General features: G+C 35.4%; 1 protein-coding gene across 6 annotated transcripts in view; it reads left to right on the top strand.

Annotated features, from left to right (window-relative positions):
- The window catches only part of LOC306875449 (receptor-type tyrosine-protein phosphatase S-like), a 208,696-nt gene that overhangs the window by 93,534 nt on the left and 91,126 nt on the right, over positions 1-24,036 (top strand). For all 6 annotated transcript variants that reach the window (XM_079426008.1, XM_079426012.1, XM_079426010.1 and 3 more), the window contains 2 exons: positions 8,390-8,535; positions 9,586-9,727. In XM_079426008.1, coding sequence (XP_079282134.1) covers positions 8,390-8,535; positions 9,586-9,727 — 288 coding nt within the window. The remainder of the gene's footprint in view (positions 1-8,389; positions 8,536-9,585; positions 9,728-24,036) is intronic.

Raw genomic sequence — 24,036 nt, 5'->3', positions numbered from 1 at the left:
GACATGATGATGTTGTTTGTGTTGTCTTTTTGTCAGCTAGCGACATGTTTCATCCATGATGAAATGTTTATTCACCATCATTTGGGCTTTAGTGTATATCCAGCTTGGATTTTTTCCCTTCATATCCGTCTCGTACAGCTTTATCGTGATCTAATCTTTGTAAACGACTCTAAACACTCATTTGAGATTCTCACACGGCCCGCGCCGTCCACTCCAAGGACTTTAACCCTCGAGCGATCGCAGGTGTCCGTTTTTACGAGGCCTGTCAACAAGTACCAATCGCCCGAGGACGCTGCAAATCACATTAGAATGTTGCAATTTCCTCCTCGTCTCAGTGGCCCGGCCGTTGCAAAATTGGCCTTATTGTTAAACTTAATTTCCTAAAGCTCTCAGTAGAATTTGACTTGCTCACCCCACACCTGCTAAATATTTTGTTATCCAGAAACAAGCGGCTCCTTGGGGTCAGCTTGGAATATCATAATCAGTGGTAATTGTAGTAATATGGCAGGAGGATTGTGGGAAGGATATAAGCACAGTGATTTCCTGTTGTTGGTAGCTTGCATGCATAAGAGTAGATTTATGAGCTTTTATCCTAAAATTATATAATGATATATTATAAGCTGATAATGATTTATTTTATTGTTGTAGTTTTATTCATATTTAACCCTAGATTTTTTTTTTGAGAAACTATTTTCATATTTGCTCTTCACTCTCATTGCTGTCTATAAGAAATAGTTTTAACTCTGTGTTTTATTATTATTAATAATGTTGTTTAATCCAGATGAGCCAATACACTGTAAAAAAAAAAAAAAGAAAGTTTAATTTAAAAGTTTCAGGCAACCAGCTTCAGCAGATTTTTGAGTTTACTTTTGTTGTATAAACTTAAAACAAGAAGTTGAGAACTCAAGAATCTGCTGAAGCTGGTTGCCTGAAACTTTTAAGTTGGCTCAACTTTTTTTTTTCTTTTTTTGTAATAATAAATTATGAGATTTACATTTATTCATTAATTTTACATTTATATTTATTCTTTGGACGCTTTTATCCAAAGTGACTTATAATTGGGGAAATTTATAATTATAATATTACTACTACTCCTACTACTATACATTTTGACTTATTTTTAGAAAAACAAATCTTAGAAGAATTTAAAAAAATATATATATATTTAATAAAAAAAATAAAATAGTTATAGTAAAAAATATTTATTTATTTTTATTATATATTTTTATTTATTTGTTTATTTACAGTATTTAGGAGAAAAGCATAATGTCTCCATTTCTATCAACTTAAATTCTCATTATTGTCTTGAAGAAATAATTTAGATGTTTAAGAGATTTTATTTATTAAAATTCTGATTAGCTGACAATAATAATTTAATATTTCCCCAAATATAAGTGGATGTAATTAATAATAATGTTAAAATATTAATTTATTTTAGTTTTTACTGATTTTTTTTATTATAATAAGTTAGTTAATATTGATTTTTAATAAAAAAAATAATATATATATATATATATATATATATATATATATATATATATATATATATATATATATATATATATATATATATATATAATTTTTTTTTTTTTTTTTTAATCTGCGAAACAAATGACCTCATTTGGCCTATTTGGTAAATAATTGAGATGCTAATGAATTATTAATTTACTTATTTTCAATCCTGAAAAATCATTATATCATAGACACCGGTGAGTTTTGGCCAAATGTGGTTGTCCTGGTCTGTAGTATAAGATCTAATGATGACCTCACGAAAGCATCTGCACAAAAACCACATATGACCTTTTCGGCCATCTGTTTAGAAATCTCTTCTGAGTCGATTTAGTTGCTCACAGATGCTCCACAACTGTATTTTTGAGTTATGATTTGCATTACCCCATATAACTAGATATATATCATTTTTCTGTCCTTTTATCGTTCCTGCTCGCAGCGGTCGATTATCCGGCTAAAGAGAAACGCCCGGTCCGCGTGTTTCCATAGCAATGGCCCAGTCTGAAGTCAGATCTGTTGACTGATAGGCATGTTGGTTTCATGTGGCCGGAGAGAGAGGAAAAAGTCCAATCGGGAGGATGAAGCACGGTCGGCCGAGGCCCGCTGAGACCATATGAGAACCAGTCGAGCATACAGCCACACATCTCTGTGTTCAAGCAGCCGAAGCTAAACCTGAGACACAGTCCTTTTCCTCTCGCCTCTGTCCAACACGCAGGACTTTCTCTTCTGGTTTTACTCACTTTATCATCACAAATGTGAATCGGTTAACTCTTAAATACATGAATGTTTCTCCAATCATTATTACATATTCGGGTCTTTAACGACCCGGACCTATATATCCAACTGCTGCAATAGTAAAAAAATCTCCTGATATTTTAAGAACAATTACAAAAAATAAAATAAAGCATAGCTCGTTAACTTTTGAAGCTTAGAAGGGTTCAATTTGAGCAGATGATTTTACCGTTGCGGTCATCGTCAGAACACTGGCTCATATTCGCAATCTCTCTTGACTTCAAAATCAATATTTTGATCGCTGGCAGCTTATTCACCACATCCACCATCAAATGACATTTATATTTCATTGTGCACAGTAATTGCTCTGCAGTAAAGCCATTCAAACCAGTTCTTTTTTTGCTGATGATATTCTTTTGTTTTATGCCTGTGGTAATTATGAGTGAAACATCACGTCGTCATTGTGTATCAAACAGTGCCACCTCGTGGAATAAAGGTCAACTGCACATATTGAGTCATCAGATATTTCATTATTGTTGCGCAGGGAAAATATACTTACACTTTTTCCCTAAAAAACAGACATTCTTTTATATTTAAGAATTTTTTTCTTGTTATAATGTTTATAATGAATAGATTGAGGAATACTAAGAAAGCTGATGTCTAACTTTGAGCAGTGAATGACGCTCGGGTCGTTAAAGAACCGAGTTATGCGTTTAAGGGTTAAAGTGATCGTTCAGCCAAGAATTAAAATTTGGCATTAATTTGCTCCCTCTCAAGCCACCCAACATGTAGCTTTTTTTAGTTCAGTGGAACAGTAAAGCAGATTTTAGCTGAAACTGTGCTTTTTGATGATTTATAAAATGCAAGTCAATGGGTACCGGCACTTTGAGAGTCAAAAAAACACATGCAGGCAACATGAAATTAATCTCCATGACTCCTGACGATATGCTGAAGTCTTATGAAGCGAAATGATCAGTCTGTGCAAGAAACTGAACATTATTTACAACATTATCACCTTTAATCCAGAACCTTAGGCAAACAGTCCGGAGTGATATCTGGTTCACAAACGAATCATGATTCTTTTGAACCGATTCTTATTGGTGAACTAGTTGAAGAAGTTCAAACTTCGTCATCGAGGACTGAATCGTCTGAAACAGTTCATGGCTCGATCAGCACAGATGTGCAAATTACTCAATCATAACTCACTTTCAGACGTCTGACACTCAAAATGAGCCAAAATACCAGCCTATCTGATTCTATCCAATGGTCACTGAACTGAGAAAACGGTTCGACTCGGACCGAAGACAGATGAGCCACTGTGAACTGAACACTTGAATGAATGAAGAGGCCAAATGAATGTTTTATGGTTTCTCATTGTTTATGTATAAAGGTGAGTTGATGAAGACTAGTTGATTCTCTTTATATGCTTTAGACATGTAATATATCCACATTTCACATCATTATTGACATTATATGACATAATTGTGTATACAATGATTATGTAAACAATACGAAAGAATCAGGTTACAGGTAATAATGTTGTAAATAATATTCAGTTTCTTGCACAGACTGATCGTTTCGCTTCATAAGACCTTAATATATCGTCTGGAGCCATGGGGATTCATTTTGTGTTTTCTGTATACGCTTTTTTTTTAATTTCTTAAAAACAGGTAGCCATTGACTTGCATTATATGATTATATCACCAATAATCATGGTTTCAGCTAAAAAATATTCTTTAATGTTTAACAGTCATCTTGCATGGCCTGAGGGTGAGTAAATGAACAGAAAATGTTGATTTTTGTGCGAACTGTCCCTCTACAAGTCCCTCTTTTGTCATTTTGAGGATGCTGTAAATATGGTGGCAAGGACCTCATTGGCGTATACGATGTTATATTTAAAAACCCGGTTTTGTTATCATAAGAGCAAGTGCTTGACTTGTATGTAGATGTTGGTTTAGAGCATAAACATGGCAGATGTTTACCTGCACATGCTGCTCACATTGATTTCTCAAATTACAGCCACTCGGGACATTATCCGGCACCGGGATCCCCTGTAATTGGCTGTTTCAGAGCTAAAGTGCGCGTGATACCAAAATGTTCCTCTTTACCCTTTCAGATAAGCCTCAATCAGCAGTTGAAAGGTGGCTATTTTAAAACAAGATGGGTGACAAGTGATGCTCTCTCCCCTCTCCTAAACGCCGCTGATGGGCTGACATTTTTTGCGCCTGCATTTTTCTAATTCCCAGCATAATGGAGCTCTTTTTTTTTTTTTTTTAAATACAAGCCCGAAAGGTTTATTTTTTATTTTTTTTCTCTGTTGATTGTGGTGTTAGTCATCTAACCGCGTCTGTCACCCCGAGCCTCCTATTATAGGAGTCTCTCCAAATGGAGGCTCCAGAAACATGTTATTGGAAGCGTTTCGAAAGTCCTGCAGCTGTTAATGCGAGAAAAACAGCCTAAAAAAGAATAATGCATGTGGAGAAAGACTGAGTTTTTCCCTTCAGTTATGATCAATTATTGATTACATATCTGCCATAAGATGAATATTAATAATATATGTACATATTATTACATATTAGTACGTATTTTTGTTTATTTTCATGTTTTGGTAGATATTTAACATCTATACTCTTTTCCTAAAAATAAATAAATAAATAAATCAAGTGGCAGATATTTAAAAACATATTATCAAAAAACACTTTATTGTGTTATTGTATAACACATGTAAAATATTGATATATTTTTTTTTAAGTACCTGCTATTTTATTATTTTATTATAAATTAATATTTCATTTTTTGCATATGTGTGTATCAGTATTATAATTAATAAAATATAATTAATTTATTGTCATTATTTTATAATATTGAATGTTTTAAATGAAAAGGTACAGATATAAGTAAAAAGTTGCCTACTCTATTATAATTAATTCAGTTATCTATTATAAATATTTTAGTTTTAATATACTATGTATTATTTAATAATTATTACTTATTTTTGTGTTTTTAAAAAACGTATAATATAAAAGTATAATAATAAAAAATTTAAATAATAAAATACTAAAATTATTAAATTACAATTAAATATTTTAATGTAATATATATCATAAATGTACCCACAAGTTTGTCATATCTACCAGAATTTTGCTAGTGATGCAGCCCTAAAAGAAATAATTACAGCTTTAAATCTGATTGTATGAGCCACTTTTGTTGTCCTCCTATAGTTGGTACACACACCTGTAACCGGGCATCAGTTATTGCTTTATTATACCATATGCATATACTCGCCGTTTGTTCGGCACATCTGTGCTTGTTTGTGCCGTCGGGAAAATAAAAAGCGTGTTAATTTGGTATTGTTTCTCCTTCATAGCGTCGTGTGTACCGTAAACACCTGCAGAAGTGTGTCGGCGAGCCGAAAGGTTAATTGTGCGAGTGATCCTCTTTGTCTCGTGAAGTAGCGTGGCTCGTCAAAGCTTCTCTATTACACTCGCAAGCGCTCGTCAGATGCGGCTGTCAGAAAATCCATATACGAGCGCACTGCAGGCCGTTGTGTGTGGCTGCTGATGGTTACGGGTGAAGTGGCGATATGCTGCCGGCGGGAATGTGTGACCTCGGGCTACATACAGTACACCACAGAGGTTAAACTATAACCTCAATCCATCACTCACAGCTGGTTTTTCCGTCCTTCGTTTTGAAGTCGATCTGTAAACCTTCACATTTTAGCCCTTCTCAACTCTTCGACTCTTGTTTGAATGATTGATTGAAGACTTTTGGCCTTTTGATTGCTTTGGTCATTCTGTTTACAGTGTGAAGATGTAAAGCCGAAAGAGTGAGCAATTTAGATCTATGTTTTATGCCAATAGTAGATTTGTGCATGTTCTCTCATACATATATCATATTTTCTGATTCCGTACTGTAACGTTAAATCGCAAAGATTATTTTCATGATTATTCATACAGACCTACAAGGAAAAATGCATGTCCTTAACAACATGCTCTTGTATGTCACTGCACATCTATTTTTGTATTCTTATTAACGTCAAATATTTTATTTAGATTGATGTTTAATATTTTATAAAATTCTAACAAACATTTTAATATTTTTTTATTGTTTATATACATCGAAATATATACTTTTTATTATTCAAAACTATTTCTAACTTAAAGCATTCAAACTTCAAGATTTTAAAACTACTTCAAACTTTTTTGCCAGGATTTCTCAAGCCAGCAAAGACAAACTTTATTTAGTTAAATATTTTATTCATTATTTCAGAAATGTTATTTAATTTTTTTTATAATTTTTACATTTTTATACAGTTTTTTTACAAATGTAATTGTTTATATTTTATTATTATTTATATATTATTATTTTTTATTATTTCATTTACTTTTTATTATTTCTATAATATTGCAATATACGAGTCAATTTTAATTACCCCAAAATCTTTTTTTATTTTATTTTTTTTAGAATAATTCAGCCAATTCTCCCACCTCCCAAAAAAAAAAAAAACCTGTATTCTTATACAGATGTTTTACTTCTGAGGTTGTTTTTGCAATTATTGTATAATTCTCAATAGTGATTCTCCTTTCTTATGATACTATAATGGTTGGGAAATGTCATGAAAACAATGTCACAATGCAGAAAATCCTTAATTAGAATAATAAAATTAATTAAAATAAAATTAAGAATTATTTTATTTTATACTTTTTTTTTTCTTATAATTTTTTCCTGAAATGTCAGTGTCTGTCTCCTACAGAAGGACATGCTGAAAATCTCAGCGGAGCTGATCCACCAGGCTCACGGTTCAAAGAACCGTGGTGTTTTTGATGTCTTGTTTTTGCTCTACCAAACAATTATGACTCATACTAACTGAAGTGGCGAACCTGTGTGCGTTTGTGTTGTGAAAGTTGAGCTTTCATGACTTCAGAATGAAGCAGAAAGTCCTCGGGTTTCATCCTCTCCACTCTCTGGAACTTCGCTTAAAGTGTGTTTATTCGCACCCGGAGATTCAGGGGCTCGCCTGCCTGCCCACGGGCGTTTAATAATTAATTTGCCGTGCTTGCCTGACCGTTTGATCATCTCCTCATATCTGTGCGCTTTCTGGATTTTAGCATGTTCCCCCTAGAGAGCCTCTTCTCATGTCTTGTTGTGTCAAGCTTGACCTACTGCCCCGCGGAGAGAAAAAAGCGAGCGCCAGCGGAGGCCCGCCGAGAAGAGTCGAGGTAGACAGCATGATAATTTGATGAGCCGAGAACAAACTGTGCCGGGTTCTGAGAAAAAAAAAGACAATTTCTTATTTTCCAAAACTAGTGTAATCCACAAAGAGCAAGCAGTAATGGTAGAAAAAAAAGATGACAGCTCCTGCTCTCCAGAAGCTGGAATGGCTAGGTCACGATCTATCGTCAGCGACTGTCAGTCCTGCATGTCGTTAGCTTACAGTTGGCATGTTTTACGGGAAACGTGCGTAGGGTTTTGGATGCTTCACCTGACAAGGGGCTTTCAAATCAAGTCGCAGGTACTTTATTATTCACTGGCCAATAAATTATTCAGAGTGGCGTCGACGTGCACGTTGTCTGTGGTGTAATTACCGGCGCGCTGAAAAACAGCCACTTTCCATTTGCAGCCCCTGTTTCTTGTCGACATCTCTATCGTAGCAGAACGGGTCACTAGCCCACTCCAGTTGTAGTCCCCTCACTCACTATTTTATGGTTGAATGCGCTGCGAGTAACTGTTAAATTGCATGTGTGTGGGTGTGTGTTCAATCACTTGGTAATTTAATTTAATTGATTTGCTTTGCTGTTACAGTGGCCTTGTGATGAATTGGGTTAACTTCACTTTATCTGCACTCACTGTTCACTATAGCTTGCTAGCAGCATGCTACTCTTACTATTTCTGCAGTATATAGTAACCATTTTATGTCTACATTGAATGTATGATATGCTAAATTGACCAAAATGCCCAAAAAACACTGCAAGAGGCTATTTTCCCACAGTGCAATGCATTTAACTTGACTTTGCATTTACAGTGTGAACAGGAAGTGATATCAGCTGCCATTATCTCTTTCTTGACTCTTTTGACCAGGCTGCCAAAATGTAAGGTGTTTTGATGCCAAAACAGCTAAATGCTAATCGTGAATTTTCTTTTTCTTTAGCTCCACCCAGGTTCACAAAAGTACCTGTCGACATGATCGGTGTCTCCGGAGGCGTCGTATCCTTCGTATGCCAAGCCACAGGTGACCCCAAGCCAAAAGTAACCTGGAATAAGAAAGGAAAGAGGGTGAACTCTCAACGCATTGAGGTGAGACTTAACATGCTAGCACATATTCAGTATATCAGCTGAATAATCAGCCGTTTCTGTGGTATTTCTCACAAAATGCCATCTGGAACTGTTTTTCAGTTCAATCTCAAGTGTTTACGTAGCATACATATCCTAGCTTCTGTGGGTTTTAGCCTGTCATATTCTTTTTGTGTTTGCTGTGTTCTGTTACGAACACAGCTGGCAGCTGTAGTGTTGATCGATGTTTAGTGTATCTTAATTAAAACTAGCTCCGCATTTAACCACGCTTTTACTATTCAACAAAGATGAAAAACTTCCTTCAAAAAAAATGATCAAGACAAATACACGTTGGTGGATCCAATTCACTCGTCAGCATGAACCCAAGAGTACGCTCAAATTATCATCTTGGTTGCATTTAAAAGTCATTTCGTGAGGGGTTTGAATTAATTTGTTTTCCCTGAAGGCTTTGCTTTGATATTGATCTGCACACACTTAGGACAGTGTGCCATCACTGGGCTACTTCTCATTATCGTAGCCTTGAAAACTCACCCCCCAAAAAACGAAAGACTTTTGCCACTGGCTTACGAAGAGCCTTGTTTCTCTTTGTCATTCCCTATTGATTCTAGCAACTGTTCTGCTACAATGACATCAAATGTGAAAGCATCGCAGGAGCCTAATTAACTCTCTTGCATAATTTGAGCTCACAGCAACATCTAGACGTTGCAGGACATTTTGGCGCCTTAAAATAGGAGCACAACAATTTTTTATCTGAATTAATTGATGTAAATATGAGAAGGGTTAGAGTTAAGGGTCAGAAGTTGGGGATGCCGGTTGATCAATCCAAAACTTTGCAGCTGGGAAGTTACATGTCATTTACCAAGACCATTCCCCCTAGAGCAACTAGGAATTAAGTGCCTTGCTCTCGAGACACTTGGGATGGGTAACTCTAAATTCTACGATTGAATTCACAGGCGTTGTGCTTTCAGGCCAGATTTTTAACTACCAGTCAACTGTGTTAATAACATTTTACCATTTCAGTGTAATATACCGACTCTATTTCCTCTTACACAGACAATAGAGTTTGACGAAGGTGCGGGGGCTGTCCTAAGGATCCAGCCTCTCCGGGCGCCTCGAGACGAGAACATCTATGAGTGTGTGGCGGAGAACAGCGAAGGCGAAATCAGTGTCCAAGCTAAGCTGTCAATCATTAGAGGTAAGAATAAAGTCATATGGGTCGACAATTTCTTTTGCGAACTAACCCTTAAAGTCAGTGGTTTCCAATACTGCCCCTAGAGGGCCACTGTCCTGTAAAGTTCATCTGCCTGGAAGTTTCTACAACTTCAAAATCTGTCACAGCAGTGCTACCCTTTTAACAGGTACATCTTTTTACCTTACTTACCCCCAAAAGGTGCATATTAGTACCTTATAGGTACATATTTAAATCTAAATGATACATATTAATGCCTTTTTAAAAGTGTACCATTCCAGTATCAGCTTTTGTGCTTTTTTTTCTGAGAGTGTAATGATCCTGAAGACCTTGAGTAGATGATTTAGGTGTGTTTAATTGGATCCCCTTGCTTTAAGTTTGTATCCTCTTCCAGTCCTCGAGACCAACCTCCCAGAATGTTTAGATGTGTATCCAATCAAACTGACGAGTTCAATGAGATGTTTTAATTAGTGAGACATCTAAAACATTCTTGGAGGTGGGTCCACAAGACTGGAGTTGAGAAACACTGCCCTACAGGACCATTTCAGCAAAAGAAACTGACCAGCGTTCTCTGGTTAACTTGAATGTGACCCAATCTTACTGTCGCAGAAAATCTAAATCCGTCCTAGCCAATCGCAGAACCTCTGTCGTCCTCACCATCGAGTTAGCCATTTGTTCACTGTGCACTGAGGTCTAGCCATCTGCCTTGTCAATGCCGAGCGCTGGAGCAGGCAGCTTGCAGGCTTCTTCCTGGGCCTGAACCCAAGCCGAGGGTTTTTGTAGGCAGCCCAGTTTTACATGAAAATCCTGGCTTTGGCAAGACCCATGCGGCTCAGGAAGGAACACATGCGGTAGCACTAGGGGGAAAAAAACGTCTGCTCCCCCCTTCACTCTCTCATCCCCATCTGCTATGGGCCCGCATTTACATCGAACCTTATCAGAAGAGCAAGCCCCACACACACTCGTACAAAGGATGACACATGTGTCCGCGCGCTCCCAGAGGAAAGTGCCTCTGCTCCAGAACATCAATCAAAATCAATTAAACTGTCCACCATTGCAGCTGCAATTTGCGGTCTCCAGTGGGCTCTTCTTTCATTTTGTCCCTGGCCAACTTCTGAAGCTGGTGACTTCATTAAGTACCCAGTCACCTTGCCGTCTTCGGGGTGTGTCCGCCCGCCTGCGGCAGAGAAAACACAGGAAGGCTTTGCTGTAAATCTGCCGGTGCTCTTTCCAGGGGCTTAGGTTTGTTTTTAGCTGCCTTCTGGCTGCCCACAAAAGCGGTGAGCAGAATGCTTAAGATGTGCCATCTGCTTTTCCACCGTGTCGCAGAGTCCTCTGAGAGTCCTTGGAGGAGTCTCGGAGTAAACCGAGGCGAAGACACCTGCAGCCGTCGCTGCTGCTTCTCCTCCGTGTCACTACGGCCTGCGAACCCTCACTTCCCCTCCTCCGCTTTCTTCTCTTGTAGCCTCGCTGTTTTTCTTTTCATTCTGACCATGGCTTTCAGCCCTTCTTGGCAGTCTTGTCCACCAGCGACCCAGAGTTAGCACTTCATAGAATCCAACACCAACAGCAGTCCAGGTTTCGCCATCTGCTCGCTTCCTGCAAGGTGTCAGACGCTCATATGCTTCTTTACACATTCAGGTGTGTCTGGCCTTAGCTTGCCCCTGATCACGCTGTGTGAGTGCTGGGTTCAGAGTGATGGCCAACAAAAGATCAGAGGGGGAACGCTGGATCGCACAGCCACGGGTTTGGCATTGTGCAACCCGAAATCCAAAGGTGTCAGACCACCTTCCCGAAGCATTAGCTCTTTTCCAATTCCTTCTGTTTTTTAGACGGCGTCATAGGCTCCAGATGTGAACACTTTTGTAAAAGTCAATTACCTCAGTCGTGGTATTGAAGGTGGAGAGAGCGCTGGTTATTCACTCCCCCACCTACAATCCCTGCCGGACCTGAGACTCGAACCTGCAACCTTGGGGTTACAAGTCCAATTCTGTATCCATTAGGCCACAACTGCCCCATAGCAAATGAATGGATTGCTAAAACTAGGTTTAGAGTTACAAGTACACTATTTCACCTAATATGTTTTTGCAGGTATTTTTAAGCTTATTAGTGTTGTGCTGTTAGCTTAGCAACAATAGCTAAGCTACAAAGACTCTTGTAATCTGTTAGTTTGGTTTAAGGCCGTAAGTGCACTATTTTAACACATATTTGTATGTGCTATGTATTTTGATGCTTATTTAAACTGTTGTGCTGTTAGCTTAGCTTAGTTAGCAGGAAACACGTCATCTTTTGTGGATGGATAAAGTTGATGCAAAGCAGTCAGGCCTAGGGTTACAATGCACTATTTGATCTAATATTTGTTATGTAATTTTGTGCTTCGCAGAGTGCTGTGGTGTTAGCTTAGCAACCTGTTAGCGAAAAGCTCTTGCAATCTGTTGTGGATTGATAAAACTGATAAATGCTAGGTTTAGGGTTACAAGTGCACTATTTTACCTAATATGTTTGTTTAGGGTGTATTTCTATGCTTATTAGAGGGTTGCACTGTTATCTTAGCAACATGTTGGTGTAAAACTTGTGTAATCTGTTATGGATTGATCAAATTCAGTTTAAGGCTACAAGTGCACTATTTAAGCTAATAGCTGTGTGTGCTATGTATTTTGATGCTTATTAGAGTGTTGTGCTCTTAGCTTAGTTAGCAGGAAACTCATGTTATCTTTTGAGGATGTATAAAATTGATGCAAAGCAGTTAGGACTATGGTTACAAGTGCAGTATTTTACCTCATAATTGTGTGTGCTATGTATTTTTTGCCTATTAGAGTGCTGTGTTGTTAGCAACATGCTAATGGAGAACTTAATTGTAGTCAGTTGGGAGTTGGGTCTCTTGTGTGAGGAGCTACATTTGAGTTGCTGCCTATGAAGAATGTCCTAAGTCAGGGCTTTATTAGAAAGTAGAAGCCTAAGTAGACAGTATTCTTATCTCTTTGTCAGTTTGCCTTGCTTTCTTCACCTCTTCTCATCTCTAATCTCACCCTTCGCTTCCAGAGTTCGCGCCGTGACCCTTCCTCCTCCAAACTCTGGGTGCAGGAACTCGTTAGCACTGCCGAGCGCCAGAGAGGATGATCTCACCGCAGCCAATGCCGTTTGATCAGACGCGTTTAATTGGCTGCTACCCTGCAGGACGAGCCGCGTTTGTTCTGCCACTCCTCGCGCTGTTTTAATTGGACTGTTCTGACCCCGGCGCTCGCCGCCGAACCCCTTTTATTAGCCCTTTTTTTTAATCACAGCGCTGCCATTTTTCGCACTGCCATTTTCAAAATTCGACCCGGTCTCGTTCGTCCCACTCAAGCTCAGTTTGAGGAATCTTAATGTCACTTTTCTCTCTCACTGTCTGGTTTGAAGTGTCGCTGCCTCTGATCAGAGACGCTCAGCGCTTTGTGGATCCACACAGCCGAGTTCGATTCATGACTCATCTATTCTGAAGAAATCTCACAGTCTCACACGTTTCTGTGGCTCACAGATTTGATACGGGCCGCTGTGCAGAAATCAGCTCAGTCTATACCATATATCTCTGTTCCTTTTCCTACAGCTCTTTCTTCCTTTCTGCAAGTCTCTCCCCCTCACTTCCCTTTTTCCAATACCATTTAATTACATAATTTTAACAATGATAATAATAATAATAAAATTCATAATAAATGTAATTAATATATTAAATAATAAACTAATGTGTTTGTGTGTGTGGAGACTATTTAAAAATATTCTAAATATTTCTATTGATTTTTATTGAATTTAAATAATACTAATAATAATAATGTAAAATTATAAATTAATTTAATGATAGTAAATAATTTCCCTTTCCCTTTTCCACTGACATTTATTAATAATAATAATAATAATAATAATAATAACATTTATAATAAATTAAAGTATTAATTGAATTTAAGTTTATTGAATTAATATAACAATAACAATATAAACGTAATAATATAACTAAATAATATAATTATAATTATAATAATAATAGTTAATTAAATGGATATAATAAACATATAACAATAATAATATTTGTAGTAAAAAATTATTTAATACTTTTATTTTATTATAATACATTAATTATAACAAATAAAATAAATTGATTTGCATGGTTTTAAATTCTATAATTTGATGTTAATATAAATATAATTTACAATTAAATTTATAGAAAAAAAAACGGACACCTTGGCAATAGAATTGCCATTGGCTAGTACATTTTTTTTTTAGCTTACTCGCCAGACTAAAACTATATATATCTTATAATACTTATAATACTTATGAGATGGTAATACTACTATGAATTCTACTACTAATAGCAATATAAAACAAGCTAACAATTAATGAGCTACTGGGTTCATGAATATTAATCAGGTTGTCTGCGTTCACTCGAACTGATTTGCTGAAATCAAAACAGGGAGGATAATAGGTGAGCGCCAGCCAATGAGATTGTTGTTTGCGCATTAGCTCCGCCCACTATCAGAGAACCCGGCAGTTCTTATAAGCTGAAGAATTCCAAAGGAACTCCGTTATTGTGACAGGAAAATACAACAAAAAATATAATTTTTGCAAATTGAATCTTATTGTAAAACAAGTTTAATTCAATGCAACGTCAGATTGTCGTGTCAGAAGCAGCTTGAAACGTCTTGAAGATGCTGAATCAATATACCTCAGATATTAAATTATAGTTTTTAAACTCGTAAGACTCTTTAACATAGTATTTGTGGTCTGGTTATGAGAGGTTTCACTCCACATACCTGATAAACCGCAGCATTGGATGCCCGGCCCTGGGGGATTGTGGGTATTAGCCTCAGTGTGCTCTTAAAGCCCCGCCAAGAGTCATTTGGAGTAAAAGAGCACAGCTGATTAGCGTCCCCGCTGTTCTCCGGCGGAAACGCCGCGTCCAGCAGGGAAAAGTGCGTTATAAAACATTCGTGCGCCGGAGGCCACGACTTTCCTCAGTGTGTGTCTGCGATTGAGATGCGAGGCGTATAAACCAGAGCTGAGCCTGCTGTTTTAGCGTCCGGTGTGTCGCGTCTTTAAGGTCCAGCGAGCCCCAGCCATCTATTGATCCTCCTCTCCGAGTAATCTCTCTGTCTATGGCTGATCTGCGTTCGCTCGATATGAGCCGGTAATTAGCGCTGGCCCGTGTTAGCAGAGCACTCGGAGTCCAGTTACACACGCGGCTGATGGCTAGCGCTGCTTCATGTTGTTTGCTGTGGCGCTAGTGTGTTTTGGAGCTGATATTTTACCAGTATTTGTGTAATATGCATATTGTACTGTTATGTCATTGTTGTAGTAACATGTTAACAGAAAACATGACAAATGTTTTGTAAAAGCATGTTATAATCAATCTCTAATCATTTTTTGTTTAATAATTTAATCTATTATATTATAATATATTGAATGTATTATATTATTTAGGATATATTTTTAAATTACTTGCACAATATATTTATTATTTTTATTTATTAAAATAGTATTTTTTTTATTCAGGAACAGTTACATTTAACCTGTTTTTTATTATTAATGTATCTAAAATGTATTTTTTATTGATTTATTTAGTTATGCCATTTTTGTGGCATTTTAGTCAGGGTAAAATTGACTAAATATTGACATTTTACGCATATATAAAATAAAATAAAAAATTAATTGAAGTTGTATATATTGTATTATGCTATATAGGCTATATTTTTAAAACTATTACATATATATATATATATATATATATATATATATATATATATATATATATATATATATATATATATATATATATATATATATAATTTGTATTAATTAAAATAGTATTTTATATTTAACTTTTATTTATTTAAATTTGTCTTTTTTTTAGTTATGCCATTATTATGGCATTTTAGTCAGGGTAAATTGGACAAAATATTGACATATATATATTATTTTATATAGTATTTATTTTTATTTACTCAGGAACAGTTCAATTTAACTTGTTGTTTATTATTAATGTATCTAAAATGTATTTTTATTTAGTTATGCCATTTTTGTGGCATTTTAGTCAGGGTAAATTGGACAAAATATTGACATTTTACGCATATATAATTTTTTTTTAAATTAATTGAAGTTATTATATTATATTGAATGTATTGTTATTTAGGCTATATTTTTAAAACTATTACACTATATATATATATATATATATATATATATATATATATATATATATATATATATATATATATATATATAATTAAAATAGTATTTTATTTATTAAAAAAGTTATTTTATTTATTTAAATTTGTCTCTTTTTTTTAGTTATGCCATTTTTATGGCATTTTAGTCAGGGTAAATTGACATTTACATATATATATAATTTTTCTAAAATAAGTTGCCATCTAAAAATGGCAAAATGGTAAATGGACAAAACACTGACATTTTATAAGTACTATTTTGATATTTTAAGTTGCATTTGTTTTTTTTTACATTTTTTAATATTGTGGCACATTATTTTCAGCTAAAGTGTATAATTTCAGTTGCTTAAAAAAATGTAGTCAAGGCAAAATGAGCCAAAATGTATTAATGTTTCATGAAGAAATATTGACTGCATTTAAGGGAAATTTTCCCATTCCTATTGGATTTTATGCGAAATGATTTTTAATATAGTACTCTATTGGGTGTTTACATCCTCCACTGGATGACAGTGAGAAGCTTGGACTGGAGTCTTTTCTCTCTCAGTTGTGTTGTAATGAAGATCGGTTGTATTAGATGCGTGTTACTCGCGCGCAGCTGTATTTGCCCACTGCATTATGACTCTCCTCTTCTCATAAACAAAAGCAATTCCCATCCACGCGCTCAGCTGCTCCCCGGTGTATAATGCGCTTGTTTAGCTGCATTAAGGTCTGGCAAAATGCATGGACTCTGTCACCGGTGTATTCACGCGATCCATTATCAGTTTCCTGTAAAAGTGCGAGACTGTCGTTTAGTATCTGGCGTCTGTTTATAAAGCCTTCCTGCTTTGGGACTTGATCTTGCACCGTTCCCGTTAGCCTTCCTGTTTGCTGCTGTTTTTAAAAAATATTAAATAAAACATATCAATTCTAAATGTTTGTTTATTTAAGCTCAAATTCATTTAGAATTTGTTCACTGTACATGTACTTCAGACTTTTTATTTAATTCATTTTTTAATTATTTTCAATTAAATATATTTAGAAATTGTATTTATTTATTGATCCACTTATTATTCATTCATTCACTAGTGATGTATTTATTTATTTATTCATGATGAACATGAAGGAAATATATTTAGAATCTGCGTATATTTTTTTTCTATTTGTAATAATTTAAAAATGTCAGTGCTGCTGTAAAATAAATGTAATATTTTAATATTGTATTTAATATTTATTTTAAATAAAGGAAATATATTTATTTATTTATTGCAAATATTATTGTGTTTGTATGTGATGAGAATTAGAGAAATAAATTATTTTCATTTATTTAAAATTGTAAACATATTTGAAATCTATTGAATATTTAGTAATTTATTCATATTTATTTAACAAAGATATATTGTAAATATGCTTAATTTACATGTTTAAAAATATAGAAATTAAAAATACTTAATTTATTTGAGCTTATTTATTTTTAAGAGAGATACATCCGTATTATTTTTTAAAGATACATCTTTTTCATAAATCTGCATGATAAAAATGTAGGAAAGAAATGTATTTTTGTTTATTTGTTTATTCATTATTTATTCATGATGAATATGTATGAGAAATATTTATTTATTACAAATTATGTTTATTATTTATAAACATCTAGGAAAAATAGTTTTAATTATAAAAAAATTATTAAAATGTACATAAATATTTATTAAACAATTTATGTATTATAAACATCTAGGAAATATATTATAAACCGAGGAAAAATATTTACAATTTAATAAATAAATTAAAATAAATTATTAAATATTATTATATTATAAAATAAAATACATTTGAAAAAATCTGTATCTATACATACATATATACTATATAAAATCTATATATTATCAAATAAATGAATTAAAAAAAAATCTGCATGATAAACGTAGGGGGAAAAAACTTAAAATCATCATATATTTATTTTTATTTGTTTATATTTATTCATAATGAAAATGTAGGATAAATATTATATTTATAAACATCTATGAAAAATATACAAATTTACATAAATATTTATTAATCAATTTATTTATTATAAACATCTAGGAAATATATTATAAACTTTGAGGAAAAATATTTACAATTTACATATCTATCTATCTATCTATAAGTTACATAGATATTTATTTATTTATGTTTATTTATTTTAAACTTCTAGGGAAAATATTTGCTATTTATTTATTTTGAACTTCTAGGGAAAATATTTGCTATTTACATAAATATTTATTTATTTATTTAGAAAGAAAAATGTTTGCAATTCACATATATGCATTTATTATTTTTATTTTAGTATCTGGGATCTCTTTATATAGCCTCCCTGCTCTGGGACTCGATCTCTCGAGCTCTGTTCTCGCAGACGACTCCTGTTTCCCGCCGGCACTAATGATGACAAGCTGCTCACTTCCTGTTTGTTGCGCAGAGATAATTGACAGTCGTGGAAAAGCTCGTGCTTCAAACTTCTCCATGCGGCTCTGAGATCACGGCGGCGTTTGATCCTCGGCGCCGCTGTCAATCAGACGTTTGCGCGACTCGCAATTGTTTACGACGCTGATGAGGTCGCTTGAGGAGCACCTCGAGGAACCGGGAGATTTGCTCCGACTCTGAGAGAGGAAGCTGGAGTTTATGCTGCTTTGATCCTCTGAACCTCTAGAGCCGCAATCAGGCCTGATTGGCCACGGGGAGTGACTGGAAGCAGAAGAGCATCAAACACTCGTCTCTGGAGCAGAAACTTTCACTGCTGAGTCGAGTAATGGCTCCTTGAGGACGGCTCTTCGTCCTGAGAGAGATGATGGAGAGTCGCTGAGGTTTGAGTCCTTCAGGTCATTTTCAGAGACGGAAGTATTCAAGTTCTTCTGCGTTTCTTGCTCTCGATTTCTACTTTCCAAGATCTAGTTGTTCTCCTGTGTTTTGTTTTTGTTTTGTTTTTTGTTTTGCTGTAGTGTGTCTTTTTATTTAGTTTTTTAAGCTGTAAATGTACTGTTGTATTTTTTAAGTAATTTTGAAATCTTTATTTTTTAAAATACTATACTTAATGTACATGAAATTGATTAATATATTTATTTTTAAACATGTTTTTTGTAAATATGTTAGAAGTGCATGTAGAAAAAAAATAGAATTGACAAATAAATTTACTTATTTAAAAATATATATTTTTTGTTATTTTGTTTTATTTTATTTTAATAAAAGCACATTAATCAAGGAGATTTTTAGTTGAACGTTAAATGAATGTACTATTTTTAACATTCATTTACTTTTTCTTTCATTCATTCATTAATTTACTTAAGGTGCCTTTTAAAAAATGCTTTATTGTGCATGTTGAATTTTTTTTTTATAAAAAACTAGAAAAATATTTCTTATTTTAATAAATTATTAAATTAAATTATTTTAAACAAGTATAGGAAAACATCCTAACTATGAGCTTTATTTTTTCATACTGGTTTGTGTTAACAGCTGTTTAAAATATTAAATTTTTATAATTTATTATTATTATTAATAATAATGATGATTTGCTAACTGCTGAAGAAAAACATAAAAGACCCATTTTTGTAGAATAATAATTATGCACAAAAAGCTAAAAAAAATTAGCATTTTTGTCATTTATTATTATTATTATGCTTTTAGTCTTCATCAGACAGCCCTAATCAGTATTCATATTGAACACATGGCCTCCAAACCTCAGTGTTTATGCTTTTTGTCGCTCCTCTATCTTAAAGACTCGCTCCTGTTCTCTGGCCGACGTCTGACTCGATTACTGATCTTGCCGAGTCTGAACTACACTGAGCAGCAGCAGCTGTTAATATTTAAAGCAGAGCGAGTCAGAAAGGGCATCTCTCTGCTCAGACCGCTGCCGTTCACCACGCAAAACCAGCATCTGCTCCCTCCAGCGCTCGTGTTTGCATCTCAAACTTCACGCCTCGCTCCGAAGCCGTCGGACGGACAGATGACTCACAGAAAGCTTCCTATTCCTCTCCGGTGTCTGGCACGCTCTTTGTTCGGAGTTTCACTTCCTTGAGTCCTGGCACCTCCCAAGCTGCATTTGCAATTAAGTGCAATTATAAAAATGGCTCCATTGAGGCGTTTTTCCATTTGCCCTCCCCAAAAAAGCCTCCTGTCGGGCCATTTAGTCTGTGGATGCTGTAATTAGATGCTCAGCTAAAAGCGGACAGAATACAAATGTTTGCGCAGAGCTTCTGCATTGTTTCATCTCGTATTTACAGTCATACAGCAAGTATTTCCCATCAGTTTTGCTGTGGTGCAGTGGTTTTCTTTATCTGATTTTTGAGGAGTTTGTTTGTTTGTTTATCGCAAATTCAGAACTTGCTTTTAAGTTCTAAATGACATTTATTTATTTATTTATTTATTAATTTATTTACATTGGTATTTACTTATTTATTTATCTATGTATTTAAAAAGGTAAAAACTTTTTTGTAAATGTAAATTTACATGTAGAAAAACATAGAATTAAAACAAATTGTAATTTATAAGATATTTAAACTTTCTTTATTGTAAAAAAAAAAACTATTTTTCTAAATATGCTTAATGTTCATATAAAAAACATTTAGAACTGTATATAAATAAATGAATAAAGTATTTTTAAAGAATGGTATATTATTCAAAAATTTACTTAATATGCATTTCAAAAATTACCGTTTAATATTGTAATATTGTATATATAGAGAGACTTACCATAAAAATATTGGCAAATGTATTTTAAATAAATTGTAAATTAATAAATAAACTACTTTTTACTATGTATTTAAAGTATATTAGCAAAAATGTCCTTGGTAACAGTCTATTTATTTATTTATTTAGTCATTCCTAATTGAAGTACAGTCTTTGCTTTTTAATTTTATTATTATTTTATTTATTTATAGTTGGTTGTTTGATGAACCGAGCTGTTTGTGTTTTTTAGCAGGAGTTTCCCTTCCCTCTGATCGTCATCACACAGCAGACAGTGGCATTATCAGTGTATCACCTTCCATCGTCTCATTTATCAGGACCTTATTTTGAAGAAGGGTTTTACGTAAAGTACAGCGGCCTGATGGTCTCCCGGAGCAGACACAAACACACCAGCAGTAGTTGCGAATCTGTTGGGTCCCATTAGAACAGAGATGATAATTAAGACTGGGGTTGTGAATTACCATAATTTGTGTGAAATCCCGAGCTTCACCGATGCTGATGGAAATCGTTTTAAGATTTGAAATATTAAGGTAAAATAGCTCTACTCCTGAAGAGTCACCTCTGAGAGGCTTTGCTGGTAAACAGTGACTTAGCCTGTTGTGTGAATTTAAATAAAAATGAAATAATTATAAATTAAAGTTAATAAATAATATTTTCTATCTTTGTATGACTATATACATTTTAAAAATAATATATAAATCTATTTTGTATTAAATCAATAAATAAATAAAGGCCTTACATTTATCTGCTCTAGTTTAAGAAACTTCTTGAAATTGGGACGGTCAGAGATGGCGTCCTTGATCCTGTAGTGAACTTAAGGCATACCAATTGGCGTATAGCAGTAGCCACGGTGCTGAGCGCAGAAGCTGGGCTGTGATAGTGTATCTGGAGAGGCAGAAATGGGATTCACGCTCCTTTATGGAGCATTATGTGGTTCCTCCTCCACCCTGCAGCCCTCTCTCTCTCGCTCTCTCTGCGCCCAGTCCATTATTCGTTTCCCTGCACTCGTGTCGCTGTCTCCTGTGCAGCAGCCCATGCTGACAGCACAGTGTTTGACGTGACAGGCCAGCTGAACCCATAGCGCCGTGACCGGTGACTCTCCCAGACTTAATCAAGTAAGCACGCAAACTCCCGTCCGCGCACTTCCTGTTATGCAAATTGAGCTGTTTTTGGAGCACAGGAAATTAAATTGACCACCTCTCAAATCCAAACAGCTGGGGCGACAGATTAGTTAAATGTCGTCTTAGTTCTGCGTTTGAAAAAGCGCGTCTTCCTCTTCCCGTCGTGTGGTTTGTAACCCATTTTTCTCTCTTTGGCTCCCCAATCCTCGCCGAGTTCTGGGTAATATTAATGTGCTTCTAAAGCCATCTCTGGCTGTGGCGAGAGCTAATCAGTTAACCTGATTAAGGAACTGATGAAATTAAATCATTTCTGTAAGTGAAAATAATAAAATGGCCCAATACATGGGAGGATACATCTGCGGAATTTGATGCCGCCCCTGAGACTTTTATCAGCAGGAAAGTGTTTACTGGAGAGCCGTTTTTAAAAAGGCACGCTTATCAAAGAATGCTTTGTGTAATTATGAAATGTGTCTCTGGTTGATAAAGCTGTTAACAGGAATGCCACGGTCCTGGCAGAAGGTGGCAGTTGTGTGTATATTACCTATTTATTTTGATGTACAAGCTGCAATAGCCATTTTACTTTTAATCTGTGAAATGAAATATTACACCTGCACGGGTAATGAGCTTCAGAGATCATCATAAATCATCTAGACCTCATTTGCTTATGGACACCCAGTGGCAAATGCTAGGTATCAAACAAACCCAGTCTTAGTGTACACAGTAATTGGTCTTTTATTTGTCACAACGGTTGTATTCCAAGAGAAAAACCAGCAGCTGTATATATACAGTATATATATATATATATAGTGCATATTTATTTTGGTGTACACGCCACGATAGTCATTTTACTTTTAATCTGCACAGATAATGAGCTTCAGAGATCATCATAAATTGATCAAAACTCATTTGCTTATTACTATAGATGCACGTCTGCAAATCCAACTGACCGCTCAGGTTAAGAGGCTTTGCACCTGTCACTTGCGTAATGCCATTAAATCACAAGCTACAATTAAACGCTATTACAGCGTAAAAGCCCATGTCAAAGTTAACGGATTGAAGGTTTGGGGGTGGGGGTGTTTCGGGACGACTTCAGTGCCCTGTTGAATCGGTGAAAGCGCAGCTGTTGGCCGGCGCACTCAGCCCGCTATGCTGATCATCATAACAGCATCATTATCATTGCGGCTTAACAGCCTCTTAGTCAGGCCAGGGGCGGCCTTCAGAGCCGCCCAGATATAAACCCAACATGAGGCCTGTAATTGCATTTCAGTTCTTATTTTAAGGAATTATGGGGTAGAATTAGCCCTCTGCAAAGTGCAGAAAAAAAAGACCTCAGCTACTATCCAGCACCTGAAATGCATGGGGGAAAAGCTGCGTTTTTGTCTATCTATTTGAAAGCCTTTCAATTGTTATTTGGGGTACAGCATGCAAGGCTAGTGCTAGAGAGGTAGCGAGAACCTCAGACCTCAAGCCTAATTGTAAATCGACTGGTTGTGACAATATCAAAAAGCTGTTGTGGGGAGAATAGCCATCTAATCTTGTTATCAGGTTGGTGGGGAATGCTGGAAATGTAACTGCAGGGCTTTTTCGCCATGAATGCAAGCCAGGCAGGACAGGGCTAAGGGCTCTTGGTGCGGATATGCCTGATTTCCTTCATATTTTACCAGAGCAACTGACCCTGAACCAATTTGTGCGTTGGAAGAGTACATCTGCAAGGCAAATTCTATTTCTAGCCCTTCTCCATTACTATTACACGAAGAGGACATCTTTACTTTGGAGTGCTTGCAGTGAGCCTCTCCTAGTGGATGATTCCAGGTCAGTTGTTGCATCCTGGTGACAATATAGACACTCTTTCCATTTGCATTCATATGCCCGCAGTTGTTACCGCCGTATATAAGCAGTGCTAGCACCGTCACACTGGTTTTATTTTCAGCTTCTGTCTCGACCTCTTTCACCGACACTATAATAGAATTTGCATTGCTTTGACATTTCTATCAGTGACACTGTTCGCTGCTCTCACTCGCCCACCTCCAGTCCAAACTCCCCAGAACTTGCCGCCTTTAATTAAGCTCAAATCAAATTACTCATCTTGTGTTAAAGGCTTAATTTGTGTGCTTTGTAGAAATCCTATTCTGGTGTCACGGCATGAATAATCCGGCCATAGATCACAGTTAAAGTAAACAGAACATTGCTTTCCAAAATGCAGATTTTGGAAGGACAAGTACCTGTGTGCTATCCTTTCCCACAAGCTGGAACATTTAAACATCCCATCTCCACTGGTTAATAATCGATAGGCAGCCATAATGCTTCC

The sequence above is a fragment of the Barbus barbus genome, assembly GCF_936440315.1.
Source record: "Barbus barbus genome assembly, chromosome: 9".
NCBI lineage: Eukaryota > Metazoa > Chordata > Actinopteri > Cypriniformes > Cyprinidae > Barbus > Barbus barbus.
This window is presented reverse-complemented; position numbering and strand designations above follow the sequence as displayed.